Below are 17,906 nucleotides of genomic sequence, written 5' to 3'. Positions count from 1 at the left end.
CTTGTTTGTGTCCTATACGCTGTCCCTGATAGAAACATCTCATACATCATGGAAGCCAATGGGTTCTAGTCTCTGCTAATGTAGACAACTGGGTTGTAGTCCATGCTAACGACGAACAGGTTAGTTTCCGATCGACTTGGCGCAGCACTAGCGTTTCTGAAAAAATCAAAAGCACAGCATAAGTCAGGCGTCAAAGCAGTGCAAAGTTTGCAAATGCAAACTGCAACCACCGACGAGATCGTCGGTGTCCATGCCACAAATTTAATAACAGTGTGGTGGGTTCTGTTCCATGGTAAAGATGATGTAGGGGCTGTTCCAGGCTAAGCATGATGCGCAGACAGTGAGCACTCTCATATACTCTCCGCTCTTGTATCAGATAGAAAGGCCACCTGTCAAAACTGTTTGAGAGTAAGATTCGTAGTCACCAACCTAAACGTGCGTGTGTACGTTCAGTTTGGCTGTATGTGTGCTGTGGCGGGAACGATGCCTATTTTATGAAAACATACTGATATAGATATACAGTGTAAAAACAACATTAGCCCTCTGGCGGATTCTAGAAGAGTCTTCGATGTGTGACGAAAGAGATAGCTATAGAAAAGTAGGAAGACGACTAGTGGAAGGACGTGTGATCGTTCAGAATTATGTGAAGTTTAAAGTCGTGAACACAATCTTAGTTCCGCCTAATATACGGACGGCTTCGAACGAGATTCTATACTTACACGTGAAAAGTGTTGCGATTTTGAGCACATTATACTGTGTTGTTGTGAAGGGACAGATTATCGTATAGGTTATAATAATAGATAGGCATGTAAAATGTTCTAGATGTAACATTTGTAAAAGAAGAGTGGCTAATAAATGATTCTCCTGTTATATCCAATAAATGTACGTATGCCTCGTGTGAGTTGCATTTTATGATTTTTTCGTTAGTTCAAAAAAATCAATTTCTAAAATGTAACAAAGATTTCCTCGTGCTATACTCAGTCAACGTATTATATTAATAGCTTGTAGCTGTAGTTGATCAGGTAGCAAACTGGTTTAATCTCACTCAATTAGTAATCGTATTTCTTAATATTACATTTTTAAAAGACGGACGGACAATAGAAATTGTTGGTAATAGCGCGAACTTCGACCATTCAATTTTCACAAACACATTCTGCCCTCTGTCGATATCTACTAACATTGTCACGCGACATTTGAAAATATCCGCGCGAAATATTCATTGTAATCTGTTGCTTTGCATTTCGATTATCTGAAAGCGGAAGACTCTGTGTCCATTGTGTTAATTTAGTGCGATGTGAATTTACCTGTGATAGAATTAATATGTAAAGTTAAAGAATGCGGATGTGCGAGCGGAGAGGAATAATCGAAGGTAACACTGTGCTTACGAATAGATTTATCGCAATAGTAAGAGATAGAAGTGAGCAATACATTCGCATCTTTTCTACTGAAGGTAACAATACGATTTGATTAAAAATATTTATTTATTATAAAAAACAAACCTTTTTCTTTGTACGTACCTTTATATTTTGATATTGGAAAACCTTGATGTTTAATCATTTTCTAAGAGAATTAAATTCAAGACATTTTATTTTTATAAATTTGATTAAATGTAGCCAAGCAAGTTACATATTTCCTTTATGTTTTACGCTGTTTTATCAACGCGTCGGAAAGTATCACATTCGAATACCTGGAAGAAAGAGGGTCTTTTAGAGATACATATATGTATACATACGTACACGCATAAACAATATGCGACATTATACACGGTTATTGTGCAAATGCAATGTTACTCTAATCCCTGACATTTGCAACACGCTTGTAATGTGCTCAGTTTTCCTTATCCATTGGTATTTGTATTTATAGGCGGAAATAAAACAACCGAAGACAATTAGTATAAGCTTCCATGTGTAACCGTCGGAGGTGGGGGTGGAGTTTGCAACGAAGATAAGATCTTTGCGAACAGTGCAACTCTTTAATTGCAGAAGTTAATTACTGCGTACCGCACGGTGCAATAACGATGACGACCTTAGACTCGCAGGCGGATAAAACTTTATGTCATCTCGACAAAGTTCCGAGTACAGAATTCGCGGAAATTTCGTCCGATTGCGGATTCCACGATACGATCAGTCTATTGGAGACTCAGGTAGCCGGACATCCGTCCAATGACAAGCGACGTACGATTGGTAAGCACCATTTTCAATTATAGCACTAGCATTGTTGATTCCGCTTTCTTATTTTTACCGAAGTTACAGTAATTTATTTAACCTGTACATGTAAAATAATTTGTTATATGTATTAGTGAATGCGTTGTTTCTTTTTTTAAACTTCTGTGGGGCGTTAATGTATTGAATTTAAGATTTGTACTTAACGCCTCGCCGTATTATTCTTTGTCCTGAACAATTTCTTAATGGAAGAATAAAATTTACATTCGCTTTAACACTTTAACATTGATCATACATTTGGTAAACCTTCTTTAACATGTTCATCAAGAGTTTGCCTCGTTATTTTACAAAATAGAATTGCGTGGTGTTGAACAGTTAATCAAACGTAACACACAAATCTGTCCTCATAATGTTTGTGGAATTTATACGTTCTGAAATACATTTGGGTTTCTGTATATGTAATTGAGTATAATTTCTCTCTTCTCTGTATAATTTCATTTGAATATTAGAGATGAACAACATTTTTTTTCGAGCAATAAATAATCAATAAAAATTGTATTTTTCGATCGTTATTTTAGATGCTTCACTAGTAGAAACAGGAATTACTTTACTTTGTAAGCGAAAGCTTTTATCTATATTTACTTAATGATAAACAGCAAATGTTTTACTCTCATTGACTATCTCTATACGTATGTACACTCTGTACTCTATCAGTAAAAAATAGATACATATAATCCTGCATTCACCGAATGAGGGATATGCATTACCCAGCCCCTTTCTAAGTGTAACGTTTATTTTTGTCTTTTTAACGAGAGTGCACCGATTTAACTAGTCGAGTTTAAACATTTTACTTGTTTGATGTATTTTCGTATGTTTCTCTACTGATTACATTATAAATAACATGTGTCGTTTCTTCGAAACTGTAGTAGCATGTGATAAAAGGAATAATACATGTTTAATTGATGAATGAATGAATGAGCTTTCCTCGTGATCTTCTTTGTTGGTAACTGATTTGATGATGTAAGATATGGTGACCCTCAAATAAGAAAATTGAACGAGTTTGAACTATTTATACTCCGGAAATGTACAGTATGCCTAGAACGCAACCGGTATGTTCTGGCTATTGCTCGTTACGCGATTTATCAAATGGCTGCGGCTATGGTCCGGCACTTGGAAGGCTATGTTAAGCAATTTATCTATGTCCTAACAAAAAAAAGCATAGAACTGCTTCTATGCAATCCTCACTGTCTTAACAATGTTCCTTTGACGAAAGGAGGATTGAATAAGCCTTTGTTGGTCAGGAAATGTCTAGTAATCCGTTTTCAGAGTACCTGATATAATTTTGTTTTTATTGGGAAAATTTTGTTAGTGGACCAGTGGAGAGTGGAGGTGAACTTGTAGAAAAGGGTCCTCCCCTCAAATTTCAATGACCTTGAAAGATGCTGCCAAGGTCATCAATCTGAACAACATTTCCCTTGAAAGTTTTTGTCGATCGGCTTTCATTCACGAGATGATTGGACAATGAACTTACCAATGTGAATATTTATTGAAAATGTAGGTCTTGAGATACTGAAAATTCATTCGGATTAATTGATTTTGGTAATACATATAATATTAAAATGTATTTTAAATGTACGGGGTGTAGCAAAATTGACTTTGACCTTGAAATTCAATTCATGTAATGTGAATGTTAAATGTCTTAACGTCGTCTTCCGTTCTTTGCCATCCAATAGAACCATCAAGATTTATCGCTCTTAATAGTCGTGCTTGATCACCGGCTTCGATATGGCCAGCATTATTTCGTAAGCAGGTCCTTAGTCTTTCTTCCAAATTTCTGCGAACTTTTTCGTAAATGTTCGATATAAACTGCGCACGGTGAAAAGCGTCCTCGATTCGTGATTTCAATTGCTGCATAGTTCTTCTTCTTATTGTCCTGACCGGTTAACAATATGCTTCACTGCTCCCCAGAAAAAGAAGTCAAGAGACTGCGATGTTTACCGTCCTCTATTTGTTTACATCCGTTCCGTTTACAAAATAATGCTGGCCAAATCGAAGCCGCTGTTCAAGGACGATTGTTAACAGTCATAAACCATGATGGTTCGCAACTCAAGGAACGAAAGACGACGTTAAAATATCTAACATTCTTTTATAAGAGAACGGTTGAGTTGCGACCTATGGTTTCTTTGACAAAAATTTGATCTTGAATTTCAAGATCAAAGTCAATTTTGCGGCAATTTCTTTTAAGAAATCTCTACAGATCCGAAGGTGTACAACCATCTGCCATGACACTAAATTTTGTTACACCCTGTACTTTAAATAATCCGATAATTTTGTACTTACAATTAGTTTAAACATTCCAATTGAGTACGATTACGTTACATAGAGTCCTTTCTCGGCTCTGTAGTCTGCACTATACATATGTAGCATAATGTAGTCCACGTGTTGGACGAGAACTCGTGACGAATAGTCAACAAGTATGAATTGAATACACAGCGTATAATCATCGGTCAATTTTAGTGTATTGAACGCAAGGTTAAGTGTTATGTACTATTAAAGTGAATTATGAATGGCTTTGTTATAACTTGTTAATCAATCATTTTTAATTTAACGCTAACAGTACAGAGCGACGCGACGTAACAATTGTATAAAAGATCATGTGCTGCTTTTCAAAACGAATAAGACTTGACCCATAGAAATTATTCATGTTTACGATCTAAGTAACTGTAGGAAATAGAAAATCTGAAAGTCACCATTTCCGGCGCTGCAGTGGTTCTAGTGTTCTTTTTACCACGTTTTTATTAACTCGCTTTTTCTTGTTTGTTTGTTTGTTTGTCTGTCTGTCTGTTCGGTGGCAAATTTTGCAATTGATTTTAATTTTGTCGAGGACTGTATGTTCTGCAGTTTAGCGGTAACAGTTATAGACGACGAGTTTCCTGGAACGCGTTAATAGTTTCTATTAGTTTACTTCAGCACTTGGATAAACAATATCACGATTTTGAACGCGTTATTTTTCAACTTCAGTTTTATATAGCTTGGCCTAAGATTATGTACTAAGAAAGTATTTATCTAATCGATTTGGAAATTCGATATTATATCTCTTACGTCTTTCGGTGTATCTGTGTATACCGGTACATACATACATACATAAATAATATTTTTCCTGGTATTAGAAAGATTACAAATATTTTATTTGTTGCGTGTGTAATTTCTTGCCTCGGGAGTTATTTTTTAACGCATGAATATTTCTGAATAGATTGTACAAGCATTTACTGGAATTTGTTCAGTACACCAGCCAGTTCTTTCAAAGTTCTTATAGAATGAACTACATTGCGGGTTAAACGAACAAACCTATTGTTTTTGATCAATAAGATTTTAATCGTGAAGACTATAAACGCAATAATTGCACAATTACCAAGATATGCAACAATAGAGGTTCAAATAAATCAATTTTATTATCTACATTTAGAAAAAGCATGACTGATACATGATTATGGCGATTAAGTTTTGCATTAACACAAATGTCTTCTATCCTTGATAACACCCAACCGCGGACTGCCGCGGACATGTTTAACAACGCGACGAAAGGCATTGTTATCTAGTTAGGATGTTTTACCTGACCAATCGTTGGTGTCGAGTAGAAAACTACGAACGCAATTGTTACACAATCTGTGCGTCATAGACACCATTACTTACGACTTCAGATATATCGATGAAGGTCAAATGCATTATACATAAGTAGTACATATAAGTTCATGTGGAATTACAGTGGATTGCAGCTAAGATTTTAAACAAGTTTTCGGTATAAAATACAACACTGTTTATTAACTTTCCAGCAGTCGTTCTAATGTTTTACTCGTTATTCTAATTTTTTAATGAATTATTCAACTTCTATCAAAGTTCGTGTGAAAGTATGCAAACTGTGTAAACGCTTGTTATTTGTATAAATGGGCTTACTCGTATATTTCTTCTTTGTTTCCTTTATCTTTGAAAAAAATTCAAGTAGGTACAAAGGGTTTGCTTCTTGAATTCAGAAGTAATTATAAACTAAATTTAGTATGATCCAAAAAGAAATTTAATTTAATTTAAGATATTATTACATTCTAGAAGTAATTACCAATGTCACTTACCGCATACCACGTTGGAGTGCATCCAATTATGGAATAATAATAATAATAATAAGAAGAATTTTGCAATTTTTTGTATATTAAAGTATGTTATTAAACTGTTTTTGTGCGAAGATTCGTAATCTAGTTACATATTAGGCTCTGGCTATCATTCACACCATCCTTCTTCAAGTATACTTGGATACCACTGCCGACTGAATATTTATATCTTGCGTTAACATTGACCTTCTTTATACAGCTAAATTGTACCTGCTTTTCGGAATTGGTTGCTTCTGGTTTTAGCTAATTTTGCGCTATCTTGACCTTCGGCTTTTAATCTCTACAGCATTCTCTACGGTACTCTACACTTTCCTTCGTATCTTTCAAACATTTTGTTTTCGTCGTCTTGTTGACCAACTTGTACACTTTCTCCTAATACGTTAATATTCTAATTTCGAACTTTACTCTTTATTTCTCTCTTCGAACGTTATCAATTTTGTTTTAAAGTTTAATATTCTCCTGTCTTGTATATCGTTAAGTCAAACCATACATACAATAGTATACAGAGTGTCCCGAAAATGTTGTACTTCCTTGCAAGGAAGGTCAGGTCATTTGAAGTAACTCTTCCCGCTTGCGAAAATGTTCTCCGCGGCTTTGTTAAATAGTCATTAACCCTCATCCGTCCCCCATTTCACGAACCGAATCTGTCCCTCGGTGTCAAATTGACACGGTGATAAAAAATCAACAAAATAACAAGGCAAACAGTTATTTTCCGATGTTTTTTTAGTCAAATTGATGATGAGTTAACATTTACTTAAGTTTCTCGGTTATGTGTTTCGCATTAAAAAGTTTTAGGAAAACTTACCTACAAATAACAGAACAGTATAACTTATTTCGAGAATACTGTGTCAGATTGATACGAGGGGCGGATGAGGGTTAATGAAAAAATTTCGAGAGAAAAGAGAAAATTTTAGTTCCGCACAGAGATCCGCTGTGTTTCAACTTGATGATTGTCATAAAAAGTTTTCGTTGAAAATGTTATAGGTATGCTACGTAGGCCGGATGGGCGTGTGCTTAAACCTGTCGTTAAACCTTTGCTTGGTAAACGGGAGATCGCATTCTACGAGAATTTAGAAGAATCCGAAGATCCTGTTATGATGCAGTTGAAGAATTTTGTGCCAAAGTATTACGGCACGACAGAGTTGCAGATATTTGGCAAACGTAAGACATTCGATTAGTTGTATCAAGTTTCTACGTTGATCTCATCAAAATATCTTTTTCTCTGCATGGAAAACGCCGATCTTGAATAATTTATAATATGTATGGTGTTTTTCTATGATGTTCAAGGAGTTACATTCCTTACGCTGAAAGATATTATCGATGGTATGGCCGAACCGTGTGTGATGGATATAAAGATTGGTAGACGAACATGGGATCCTCTCGCCACGCCGCAAAAAAGGGCCACGGAAGAATTAAAGTATGCCGAGTCGAAGCGCACTTATGGTTTTTGCATAACTGGATTTCAAGTTTATTGTCTCCCTTCTGGCCAGTTGAAAAAGTTCGGCAAACACTATGGCAAAACCCTTGATGCCAAGGGTGTTGTGGAAGGTACATTATAAACTTCAACTACTGTTTTATTATTTAGAACTACGGACGCTTAAGTTGTTACTTGCTAATTGCTGATACAGGCAACTCCCGTATAACACGGAAGCGCCTTCCCAAAAAGATTGACGTGTTTGGCGAGTTCGTATAATAAAGAAAACTAAAAAGGAGTACGCGAAACAAAGTTTGGTTTACAAAATGCCACAATTTTGCTTGCATAAATAGAAAAAGTGACCAAATGTACCAATAAACGTCCTTTGTTATAATACAATGTCTACTCGAATAAATAAGTTTGTTAATTGGACTGCGGATTTTATGCATTTATAACAAAAATGTGCACGTACAATTTGAACCTGCGAAAATATTAAAAATATTTAAGGACATCAATGTATTAATTTCAGCTGGATAAGATAATTAAAAGAATAATGCAATTTTTATTTGGCTCCTGTGTGCTGCAATCAATGCAAACATTTTTTATTTTGCATAAAGATCCGCAGTCTAATAATAATTTTCCATATAGAGCATCCTCTTTACAATCTCAGTAATTATATTAGGTCGGAAAGAAAGTTCTTACGGTTTTCGTTATTTCGATTTTACAATAAAAACCGCAAGAACTTTCTTTCCAACCTAATAGAATAAAAAATCTGAAATTTATCATTTTGACACGTCCACTAGTTTTAGTGCTAAACAATACCGTTTTCTTGATCGAAAAACATTCATTTTGAGCAAATCTGTCAGCAGCATTTTCTAAGAAATCCGTTATTTTTATTTATTTACATCTCGAATACGGATGAATTTGTATAGAATGAAATTACACGTAATACATAGTCCCTTTTTTTCCTGCGCAGCGCTGAAATTGTTCCTGAACATAAGTCCAGAAAGACCGCCCTGCCGTGAATTGATCGTGCAACTTCTCTCTTTCCTGTGGAAGATCTTGCTATTCTTTCGTACCCAGCGGCTGTTCCGCTTTTATTCCAGTTCGCTGTTGGTGGCATACGACGCGAAAAGACTGCGGCATTACCTACAGCCGAATAACCTGAACACCACCGACGGAACAACGCCGACCGGTCACGTACCCAATTCATTTCCCACCGCGAGCGATCACGCGACCGCGACGAAAGTGTTCGAAGACGCGAGCAAAGGTAACCGTGACTCTGGAACGAGCCGGACCGTCGAGACAGACCGAAATCAGACGGTCGAGAGGGTACACTGCATCAAACGGAGTATCAGTTTGAGTAGCGAATGCGAGTCGACGGACAAAGAAAAGTCCGTGAACAGAAGCGGATCCTGCAGTTCCGATTTCAGAGGGGATCGACTATGTCGCACGCATTCCTACGGTAACAACTATGATGACGACATCATTCAGATGAAGAAGGATTACGATGCCCTCCTCAGCGAACTCAGCAGTTCGTCGGAAGAGAAGCTGAACTGGGTTAGGATTAATATGATCGACTTCACGCATGTCTTCCCGACCGAGGATCGAAACACGCTCGATGTAAATTATTTGGAGGGTATCGAGAACTTGATCAAACTCGTCGAGATGTTCTTGACTCCCAAGGATAACGCCGCATAATCATGCTTATGTTATTTTATATTCTGTAATAAAGCTTAGATTTGTTTATCGTTAGAAAGTCGGTTAGCATCGCGAACAGGTGCTAGTGATCCGTGTAACTGTCCATCGTTGCCGTGTGATTGACATTGCGAACGTTTCGCCGGAAGCTCGTTCAGAGTCGGCAGGATCAGCGGAGGGAGCACGAATTAAGGGGTACAGGCGATGACAGCTAGATCGCGACTTTACCGTACTGCTGTTTATAATTCAAGTTAAGGGGCTAGACCAGACATGGCCAGAAATAGCACGCGTGCTAGGGATTCTCAAGGAATTCCCCCACTTCTCCCGGCCGCGCGTCTCAATCCCCTTGGCGGCCGTAGTTGCTCCGAGCACTATGGTCGCCACGGGGCCGAGACGCGCGGCTGGGAGAAGTGCTACGTCTGGCCATGCCTGGGCTAGACTCTCGTTTCCAGGATTGCAGGGGTGCGGGATATGCTTGTTCTCATTTCTTGATTATGAAATAATTTCACTAATCACAGATCAATCTGGGCCGCGAACGCCCTCAAACGCTGTGTTTTAACTTGATCGGTAGATAGCAGATTTTATATACACATGTAGAACGCAAATTACGCCTCGTAAACGTAGAACTAGGACTTTTGAGGGCGATCGCAGCTTAGATTGATGTTTCATCTAGCGCTTTTGACCATCGAAAAACCCCATCGCATGCATTATTGAGAAAAGAGAAGCCGCACACTCGCAATCCCGGAAAAACGAGTCTATCCCCATAAAGGAGAAAAGTACCCTCTCTCTGCCACGCGTCACGTGACTCAAGCGTGGGGAACTTCCTCATCGTGGAAGGGGAAGCTAAAGTGGGGACACAAGTGTTAATCTGGCGACTCTGAGCTCGTCGAATAGCGTATCTACATATAGTAGTGAGATGACAAGAAGGTTCCTGGCAGCAGACCTCGTGTCGTCAGATGAGGGGAGGGAGCAGGAATAGAGAGGGAAAGTTACCCTCTCTCTGCCAGTACCGGACTTGTGCACGACAGAGACCAAACGCGTGGGGAATAGCGTCGCAGAAGGGGAAGGTATAGTGGAGACACAAGTTTTGCACCGGGGGCCTTCTTGTCAATTCACATTTCACCACAGTACCTTCTTTCGTACCAGTGTGCCCAGCCAGGATACGTTTTTTCACGCATGCGCGGCGTTTTCAGCCTCAGTAAAGTACGCTTCTCGAGGAAATGTGGCACCTTGAGCGCCATGCGGAATTTTAAGAAATTGATATGATCTCCATGGAGCCTACTACATGTTTGGTTCTTTGACTTTTGCACTCCTAAGTCGTCCATTTGGACCACTGTGCGTCCCGTCAATTATACCGGTACATTCTCGCCGATATAGCTGCCTCAGGGCTCTGCTACATCATTGCTTCATCATAGATACATTACTGTTTTGGACGCGCATACGCGAAAAGACGTATCCCGTCTGGGCCCATTGTTTCGTACTCGCTCGAACAGGGTAATGTTCGTCGACGTTTTATCGGGCTTCCGCGGATCATTTCCGGTACCTGAAGTTATCACGACGATGAAACACCTGCGAGCCAAGTGTTAATTGTTTCGCACCAGATGTAATGTCTGCGTAACGCTCACGTTCCTTCGATGTACCTCATTTACCGCGGTTTGCGCACTATTACTTTGACGGCCAGTGTGTCATGTATGCCTGACCTCCCGTTTAACACTTTTGCAACATTTCTTCTCGGCACCGTTTCAGTCCTTTACCGTGTGTTTGCAGAGCACCTCCGAAATCATTGTAAATACTCATCGTACGACAGTGGAATTAACGATGATGGTTTCGACTAGTATCTAAACATCGAGTGTGTGTATTCCAGTAGGGACCGTAACAAGTGTTTGCAGCAACTGGCGGCGGTATGCAAAACGATTTTGCGCGAAAACCTCGGCCGTCAAAGTGTTAACGTCTACACACTCACTGATTTTATTCGAGCGAACATTAACACACGTCCATGATTATTATCAACGCAAGAACTCTTGCAGACGATCGACCGTTCGTACTATTTCCTATGTGACGTTTGTGTGCAAGTATGGTTTTGTCATCGCATATACCAAACATAAAAATTGTTATGTTAATATAATACAGAAATAAAAGAGTTATGTAAACCGAAATAGTTTTATTGGCATCCCTATATGAAGTTATGTGTATGTACATATGTGTAAATATGAGGATTAATAGACGTGTTCCATTTTTTGGAACAACGTACATATATTATTACTAGACTGTGGATGTTTATGGAATTTTCGATTTTTACAGACAAATTTGAAGAAAGCGAGGTGTAATAAAATTTTGTTTTTCATGGGAACAGCCGTTGCAGATGCAAAACAAATAAAAATCGTTCGAAATTCTATCGAATTTTATACATACGGTATTGTAGTATCAGCGCCCGCTCTAGCGGTTACATCGCACCGGTCAAAAAGCCAAATTGCCGCCCCTTAAGAATATTATATATCTTTTAAATAAAGGTACATATTTTTTATTTTCAATAAAAATATTGTAACGCACCCCCGCGAGAAAAGTGACACACGTCAGAAAATGGCAATTTTGTGGTTATGTCATTGAAAAATATGTGTGAAGTGCCCCCACATGCACGAAAAGCGTCACATTTCTATCTCGCAATTTATCATACTTACCTGAAATTTAAAAGAAGCTTAAACTATTTCAATATAAGTGTTACAGTATTCTTTAAGTTGATTTTTCGCGAATGCTGCACTTTTGAGTTGTGTCACTTTTCTTGCGGAGGTGCGTTATATGTAATAATATTTTTTGGCCGCGTGCCGCGTTCGACGACAACCGTGAATTATAATGGGAGGCGTGCGCCGTTAAAAGGAACATGAATTAATATAATATCTCCGCGATCAAAGAGGTCACGGAACTCTGCTCGGTGTCGTGGACAACAAAGTGTATGCTTTAAGAACGACCTACGCGTGAACGTCGCTTCAATGCCTACTGTCTAAATTTCACCGACAAAGAAAGATCTCGAGCAGCGGAATTACAACGCTGAATTCTGACAATTGTTCCTAAGTCGTGTTAAAGTGGCCTCCCCCGCCGGCGCAGCGGGTCGAGCACCGGCTGCATAATTCATCGGATCTTAAAAAAACGTTCTCATCAATTCATCGCACTGTGCTCTTGCTTCGATCATGCATACATACATGAATATGTATGTAGATACGACAGCGCGAACTCTCGTATCGAACCGATTAACGCTTACTTTTCGTCTCGAATCAGCTTGTTACTCATTTAGAGCGACAATCATCAAATTCACAATGCAAACTTCGCCAAAACCGAAAATTCCGACAATCTTTCTTCTTGGAATTTGTTGATCAGAGCGAAAATATTCCTTAACCCCTTGCAGTGTTACATACTTTCTTTACAAGTACAATGAGCTTCTTTGTCCTTGATTATTTTCTAGCAAAAAAATAAAATCTACCTCATCATTGAACTTGTTTTGACATCAGCTACGACACTATCAAGTGAAAAATATATTTTATATAAAACATTTTTTCATATTCCTGCTGGTTTCCGTAATAATTGACTGTCTCAAGATAAATGGACCACCCTGTATGTGTCTTCAAGCCTAACAGAGAAGAATCAAATATCTACATTGTATGTAGTAGAATGTGCTTGAACTCCTCGTCACGAGTCTGACTCGTTATCATAATGGAAGGGGTTAAAGATCAACGCGAACTGACCTATTCTCTTTTACATTTTCAAAAATGCAATGAAAATGAATACAAAAACACTGCTAGAATGAAAATTTCATAATTCTCAATGAAACAATTTTTCTACTTAAACAGTTTCAACAAGTTCATTCGATAATATTCTTAAATGAAGTGGAAACTTCTTTAACATTTCCTAGGCAAGTTTCCAAGGCAAACTATTCGAAAATTTGGAATATTCGGAAAGCTGAAGTTCTCTTTAGATTCGTGAATAATTGAACGATTAAATTCGCCATAATCCTCATCGAACACGTCTTTTCCGTCAGCAGCTTTTTCGCAGCAATACAGACAAGTGAGAGAGGGTTGGAGGAACATGATAAGGACTATCGTTCGTTTGTACAATAGGAAGAAATAAAGAAATAAAGCCGCCGCTGATAGTTTCACGGAAGCTTCATTCAGCGACGCGATTAATTTAACGTTGTTCGCGCGGGTCTCGACGGACTAGTTTCTTCCGCGTAACTTCTATCGTTTACAATTAACCTAGCCAGCAAACTATTACACATGCTTGTTGATAGAAAAACAAAAGCTACTCCATTCCTCGACTTAGCCGCTGGAAAGCTCACTTTACATTCGAACCGTCTGGACTTGTTCCAAGTTTACGATTGGTCAACATGCACGAGAGCTCCAGAGGAAATTGGATTTCGCTTCAAGGTCTCGAACGAGAGGCCATAGCCGGTACACGGTGTTGCGGGCTCGCGTTCCCTCAAGCCTCAAGTGATCTTCCAGCAGAAAAAGGAGGAACGTTGAAGGAGGAACGGAAGGTCGCACCCTGACACAATTGTTTTCGTTATTTTTTTTTTTCGTTTCTTTTATTAGCATGAATGCCCTGTACACTCGTATTTATATTTATAGATGGCTCGCTCGCTTTCTCTCTCTCTCTCTCCCTCTCGCTCCTTCTGTCGGGCGTGAGACGACACGACACGACACGACGCTACGCTACGGCCGGGAATATTCAAAAAGGCACTAACCCTCAATGATCCGACAAATCGAATGTATACAATCAGTGCGGCCGCCGAGGCGCCGAATCAACGCATTGCGAAACTCACCGACAGGCTTCTGTTTCGCTAGTTCCGCCCCCCCCAACTTTTTACTTTCTTTTTTCATATTTCTTACGTCTAATCGCTCTAGCTGGAAAGCAAACCGCCAAAGTCGAGGTCCGCTTTGAAGCTCGGACGTCTAAAGATCTGGTCACTCCTTCAAATCACCGATAATCATTCCATTCCAACGACGTGATCTCACCGACGTCCAGTTTGCGACAATCTTTATTTATGTACGAATCACCGACGATCTTCACAATCATTTCGTCGACATCGCCTTTTCACTTGTAGCAGTCTCAGTGGCGAAGCTACCCCGCAGCGGTTGGACTATGCACGAATCACCAGAGCGCAAGGTTAGGTTATCTTATTGTTGAAATGTCTTGAACCTCAAATAAATTGTTATCACACACAAGTTAGGTTTTAAATCGAAATACAGTGATTCCCCAACTAATATTCGGACACTCTTAAAAGCACCATAACTTTTTTAATATTGGAATATACGACTTGAATTTTTTGGAGAAGTTAGAACAATTGATTTGCTGCACAACGTGACAAAAATTTTTGGAAAAACTGCAAGTTGTTACTTTCTTGCCAACCCAATAGTTACTATAGTTAAATTTCGCGAGAACCTCTTCCGAGGAACACGGGGGTGCTGAATATATGTACATAGCTACGCCACTGGAGGGACTTTAGAGACGGCCGTGGTCCAAGTGTGTTGTTGTTATATCCTGTTGACAAACTGGATGTCGGTGAAATCACGTCGACGACAACAATATCGGTGATTTAGAGGTGACCCCTAAAAATGTTGACGCGCGCTCGTTTCAACTCCACGAGTCACCGTACGTTCTCGCAGTCAACGTTGCACCCATTTCATTTTGGCACTTCAAGTATCTAAATGTATAATACAAATATAAATAGAGTAGAACGTCGATTATTCGAGCATTAGATACACTTTAACACATTCATTGCCCGGACATGTAAGTTCTGAACTCACAGAAACGCAATGACTTTCTTAAGAGCAATAATTAATAGTCGCTTTTTCTTTTCAACCATCGTTCGCTGTTCGAATCAATTGTAAATAAATGTTATATACATATACATATGTACATGTGATATCTTCGCGCGAATCATAGGAAATATAAAATTCAATAGAATTTAATCATTTGATTCTACATTACTTTTGATCTGTCAACATTATTGTAACCAATATAAATTAATTCAATATTTTTCAGTGGTTTTAAAATGCTTGGGATCATTATGAATGTGTAATTCGTTAACAATAAAAGAGGATCAAAGGTTAAACTGGCTTGTACGTTAATCGTGACTTGTAGTATGTACTCATTTATAAGTCCAGTAAACTGATTAACATTTTATTTATATAAATTCGCAATATTACAACCATCGTGGTATACAAGTTTAAAAAATTATTTATTCAACAGAAAATTTCAATGTACACTGCAACAAGTAATCGTATGTCTTCAGAATGTTCACATTCCACAATTTCGCATATTACATATTGATTGGCAGGTATCGTAATGACCAATTAAAATACCGTAGAATGAAGGACGTATTAAAACACGTAATTGCGTAACAGTATTGTGCAGTTAAAAAGGGGGGACTTTGAGACAATTAATATAATATTACATATTTAATATGTAATGATTCTATACTTTACAAAATGATAAGTTTGTTATACATACAAGACCGGCAGAATTTTGCGCGTATACGAACAAAAGTATTGCAGAATTATATACAGAATAATTAAAATAAGATCAATTTAACATTAATATTCTCATATCGGCTGGTCGTTTAGATCTGTTTGGTCTTGAATGATAACATTGCGAGAACATGAATACGTCACTATCAAATATTGCTCTTAGAAAGCCATTAAATTTATATAAATAAATTCTAGGATCAGAACTATCCTAGATAATAAATATCAAAATAAATCCTAGAAATGAATTCCAGGGTTTATTTCTGCTCACTAATCCGAACACTTCGAGTCCGTTCCCATTCAAAAGAGAGTTGTCCAAGTCGTAATATGTACCCTTAAAAATATTCTTCTCCGTTCACGTCCAATTTTTCCTCCCCCATTCGCCGTTTCTCCAAAAGCTTGATTGTCCGAAACGCTTCGTCCTTTCGTTGTTTCAAATAATCGACATTTTACCGTAAGTCTAGCATGTACATAAACGCATCGAATGTAATTAACGTAGAAACAACAATTAACATGAATTCGAAAGCATGACGTCTCTACACTTCATAAACATCAACAATATATTATGGCACTGGACTTGACCCCGTTAACGATTCAATTTAGGCGCGTTTCATTCTTTCCGTAAATGTTTTCAAACTCCAGATGTAAAAACCTGTACAGTAATCCCCGCTTGATAGACGCCATTCCACTTCTCTAATTTTGTTCTCCGCACTCTCGAGGAGCGAGTAAACCAATACAATTAACAAAAATAAAAAAACAAATTTCCTAACGGAATTAAACAAATTTTATAACCGGATGGTAGAAGGAGGTTTTTAACAAGACATATTCAATGCAGATACTCGTTTAGAAATTATTCTTTCAATTCACGGTGGCCCGTTGTTGCTAATTTCTGAACAAATCTGCGTCTATTAAACGGGCATTGTACTGTACCATAGTATGCATGCTCTTGAAGCAGTCAAATCATTCATGCGATCGACCACAAATTCCAGCTTTCTTTCAACGGTTAGACGTCCAAGGTTTAGCAAAGTTCTCGATCCGCTTCGAGTAAATTTCGCGTACTTACGTTCCAATACAATTTCCCACGACGTAGCAAGTACTCCGCATATACATATACATATACATGGTATTCGAAGAGTTACAAAAAACGAAAAACAGTTCAAAAATCGGTAATGCACGGTGTTCGATGGTACGCGTAAAATGAAAAGCACAGTGTAATATTTTAGCAAAATCTAGGATATACATACATTATACTATAATTTAATTAACGCTTCGTAAATGTCACGGCGCAGTATAAGCCGGTAAGAGAGTGTCCTTTTTACTAGAAAATATAAATATTCTCCTCTAAAGAACGATCGATAAATCAGTACAATTTAAACGTATGATACAACTTCTTACGTACAAAACACAACCATTCGTATCAGCATTTGTCTGTATGTATAATATTTGTATTGTATATCTATTACCATCTTCCGTTGTGTAAATTGTCCGTGCGGACTTTCAACATATTAAATCGTTTTACACAATATTAATATATCTTTTAGTTTTAAGCTAGACACCTAGATTATACAAAGCACAGAATTTTCTTCGTTTCTGGAATGGCTATGCAAATTCATTAACCGATTTTCGACGTACACAGTAAGATAGAAAACAAAAATAACAAAAGAATGGAATCTAATGCAAAACTTCCCTCCTGTTTTAAATATCGCACCCCCGCAATTTTCAGGTTATGTCATTGAAAAATATGTATCAAGTGCCCCAACATGCAAGAAAAGCGTCACATCCAGTGATGCCAGAATGAGCGCCGAACGGCGTTCATGTTATTCTCCTCCTACCCCTTCCACTATTTCATTCCAGCACCGTGCGCAGGCGCACACTCCACGATTCCCATCGCGCACGTGCAACGTGTCTCCCATTCGCCCCGCTCATTCCCCGTCATCAGAGAGGGGGTACATCA

At 38.3% G+C, this 17,906-nt stretch overlaps 1 protein-coding gene across 6 annotated transcripts; it reads left to right on the top strand.

Annotated features, from left to right (window-relative positions):
• The first annotated feature begins 209 nt into the window (after positions 1 to 209).
• Positions 210 to 17,617, top strand: Ipk2 (Inositol phosphate kinase 2). Of its 6 annotated transcripts, none has more exons than XM_076433586.1 (5): positions 210 to 1,450; positions 1,983 to 2,183; positions 7,310 to 7,486; positions 7,613 to 7,873; positions 8,716 to 17,617. In XM_076433586.1, the coding sequence occupies exons 1-5, from the start codon at positions 1,336 to 1,338 to the stop codon at positions 9,438 to 9,440; spliced, it is 1,479 nt and encodes a 492-aa protein (XP_076289701.1). In that variant the 5' UTR covers positions 210 to 1,335; the 3' UTR covers positions 9,441 to 17,617. The 6 variants fall into 6 exon arrangements, with proteins under 6 accessions (XP_076289701.1, XP_076289702.1, XP_076289706.1 ...); XM_076433587.1 differs by having other exon boundaries at positions 217 to 1,369; XM_076433591.1 differs by having other exon boundaries at positions 355 to 882.
• Positions 17,618 to 17,906: the final 289 nt, after the last annotated feature.

This window comes from Lasioglossum baleicum, chromosome 11 (assembly GCF_051020765.1).
Source record: "Lasioglossum baleicum chromosome 11, iyLasBale1, whole genome shotgun sequence".
In the NCBI taxonomy this organism is placed as follows: Eukaryota; Metazoa; Arthropoda; class Insecta; order Hymenoptera; family Halictidae; genus Lasioglossum; species Lasioglossum baleicum.
This window is presented reverse-complemented; position numbering and strand designations above follow the sequence as displayed.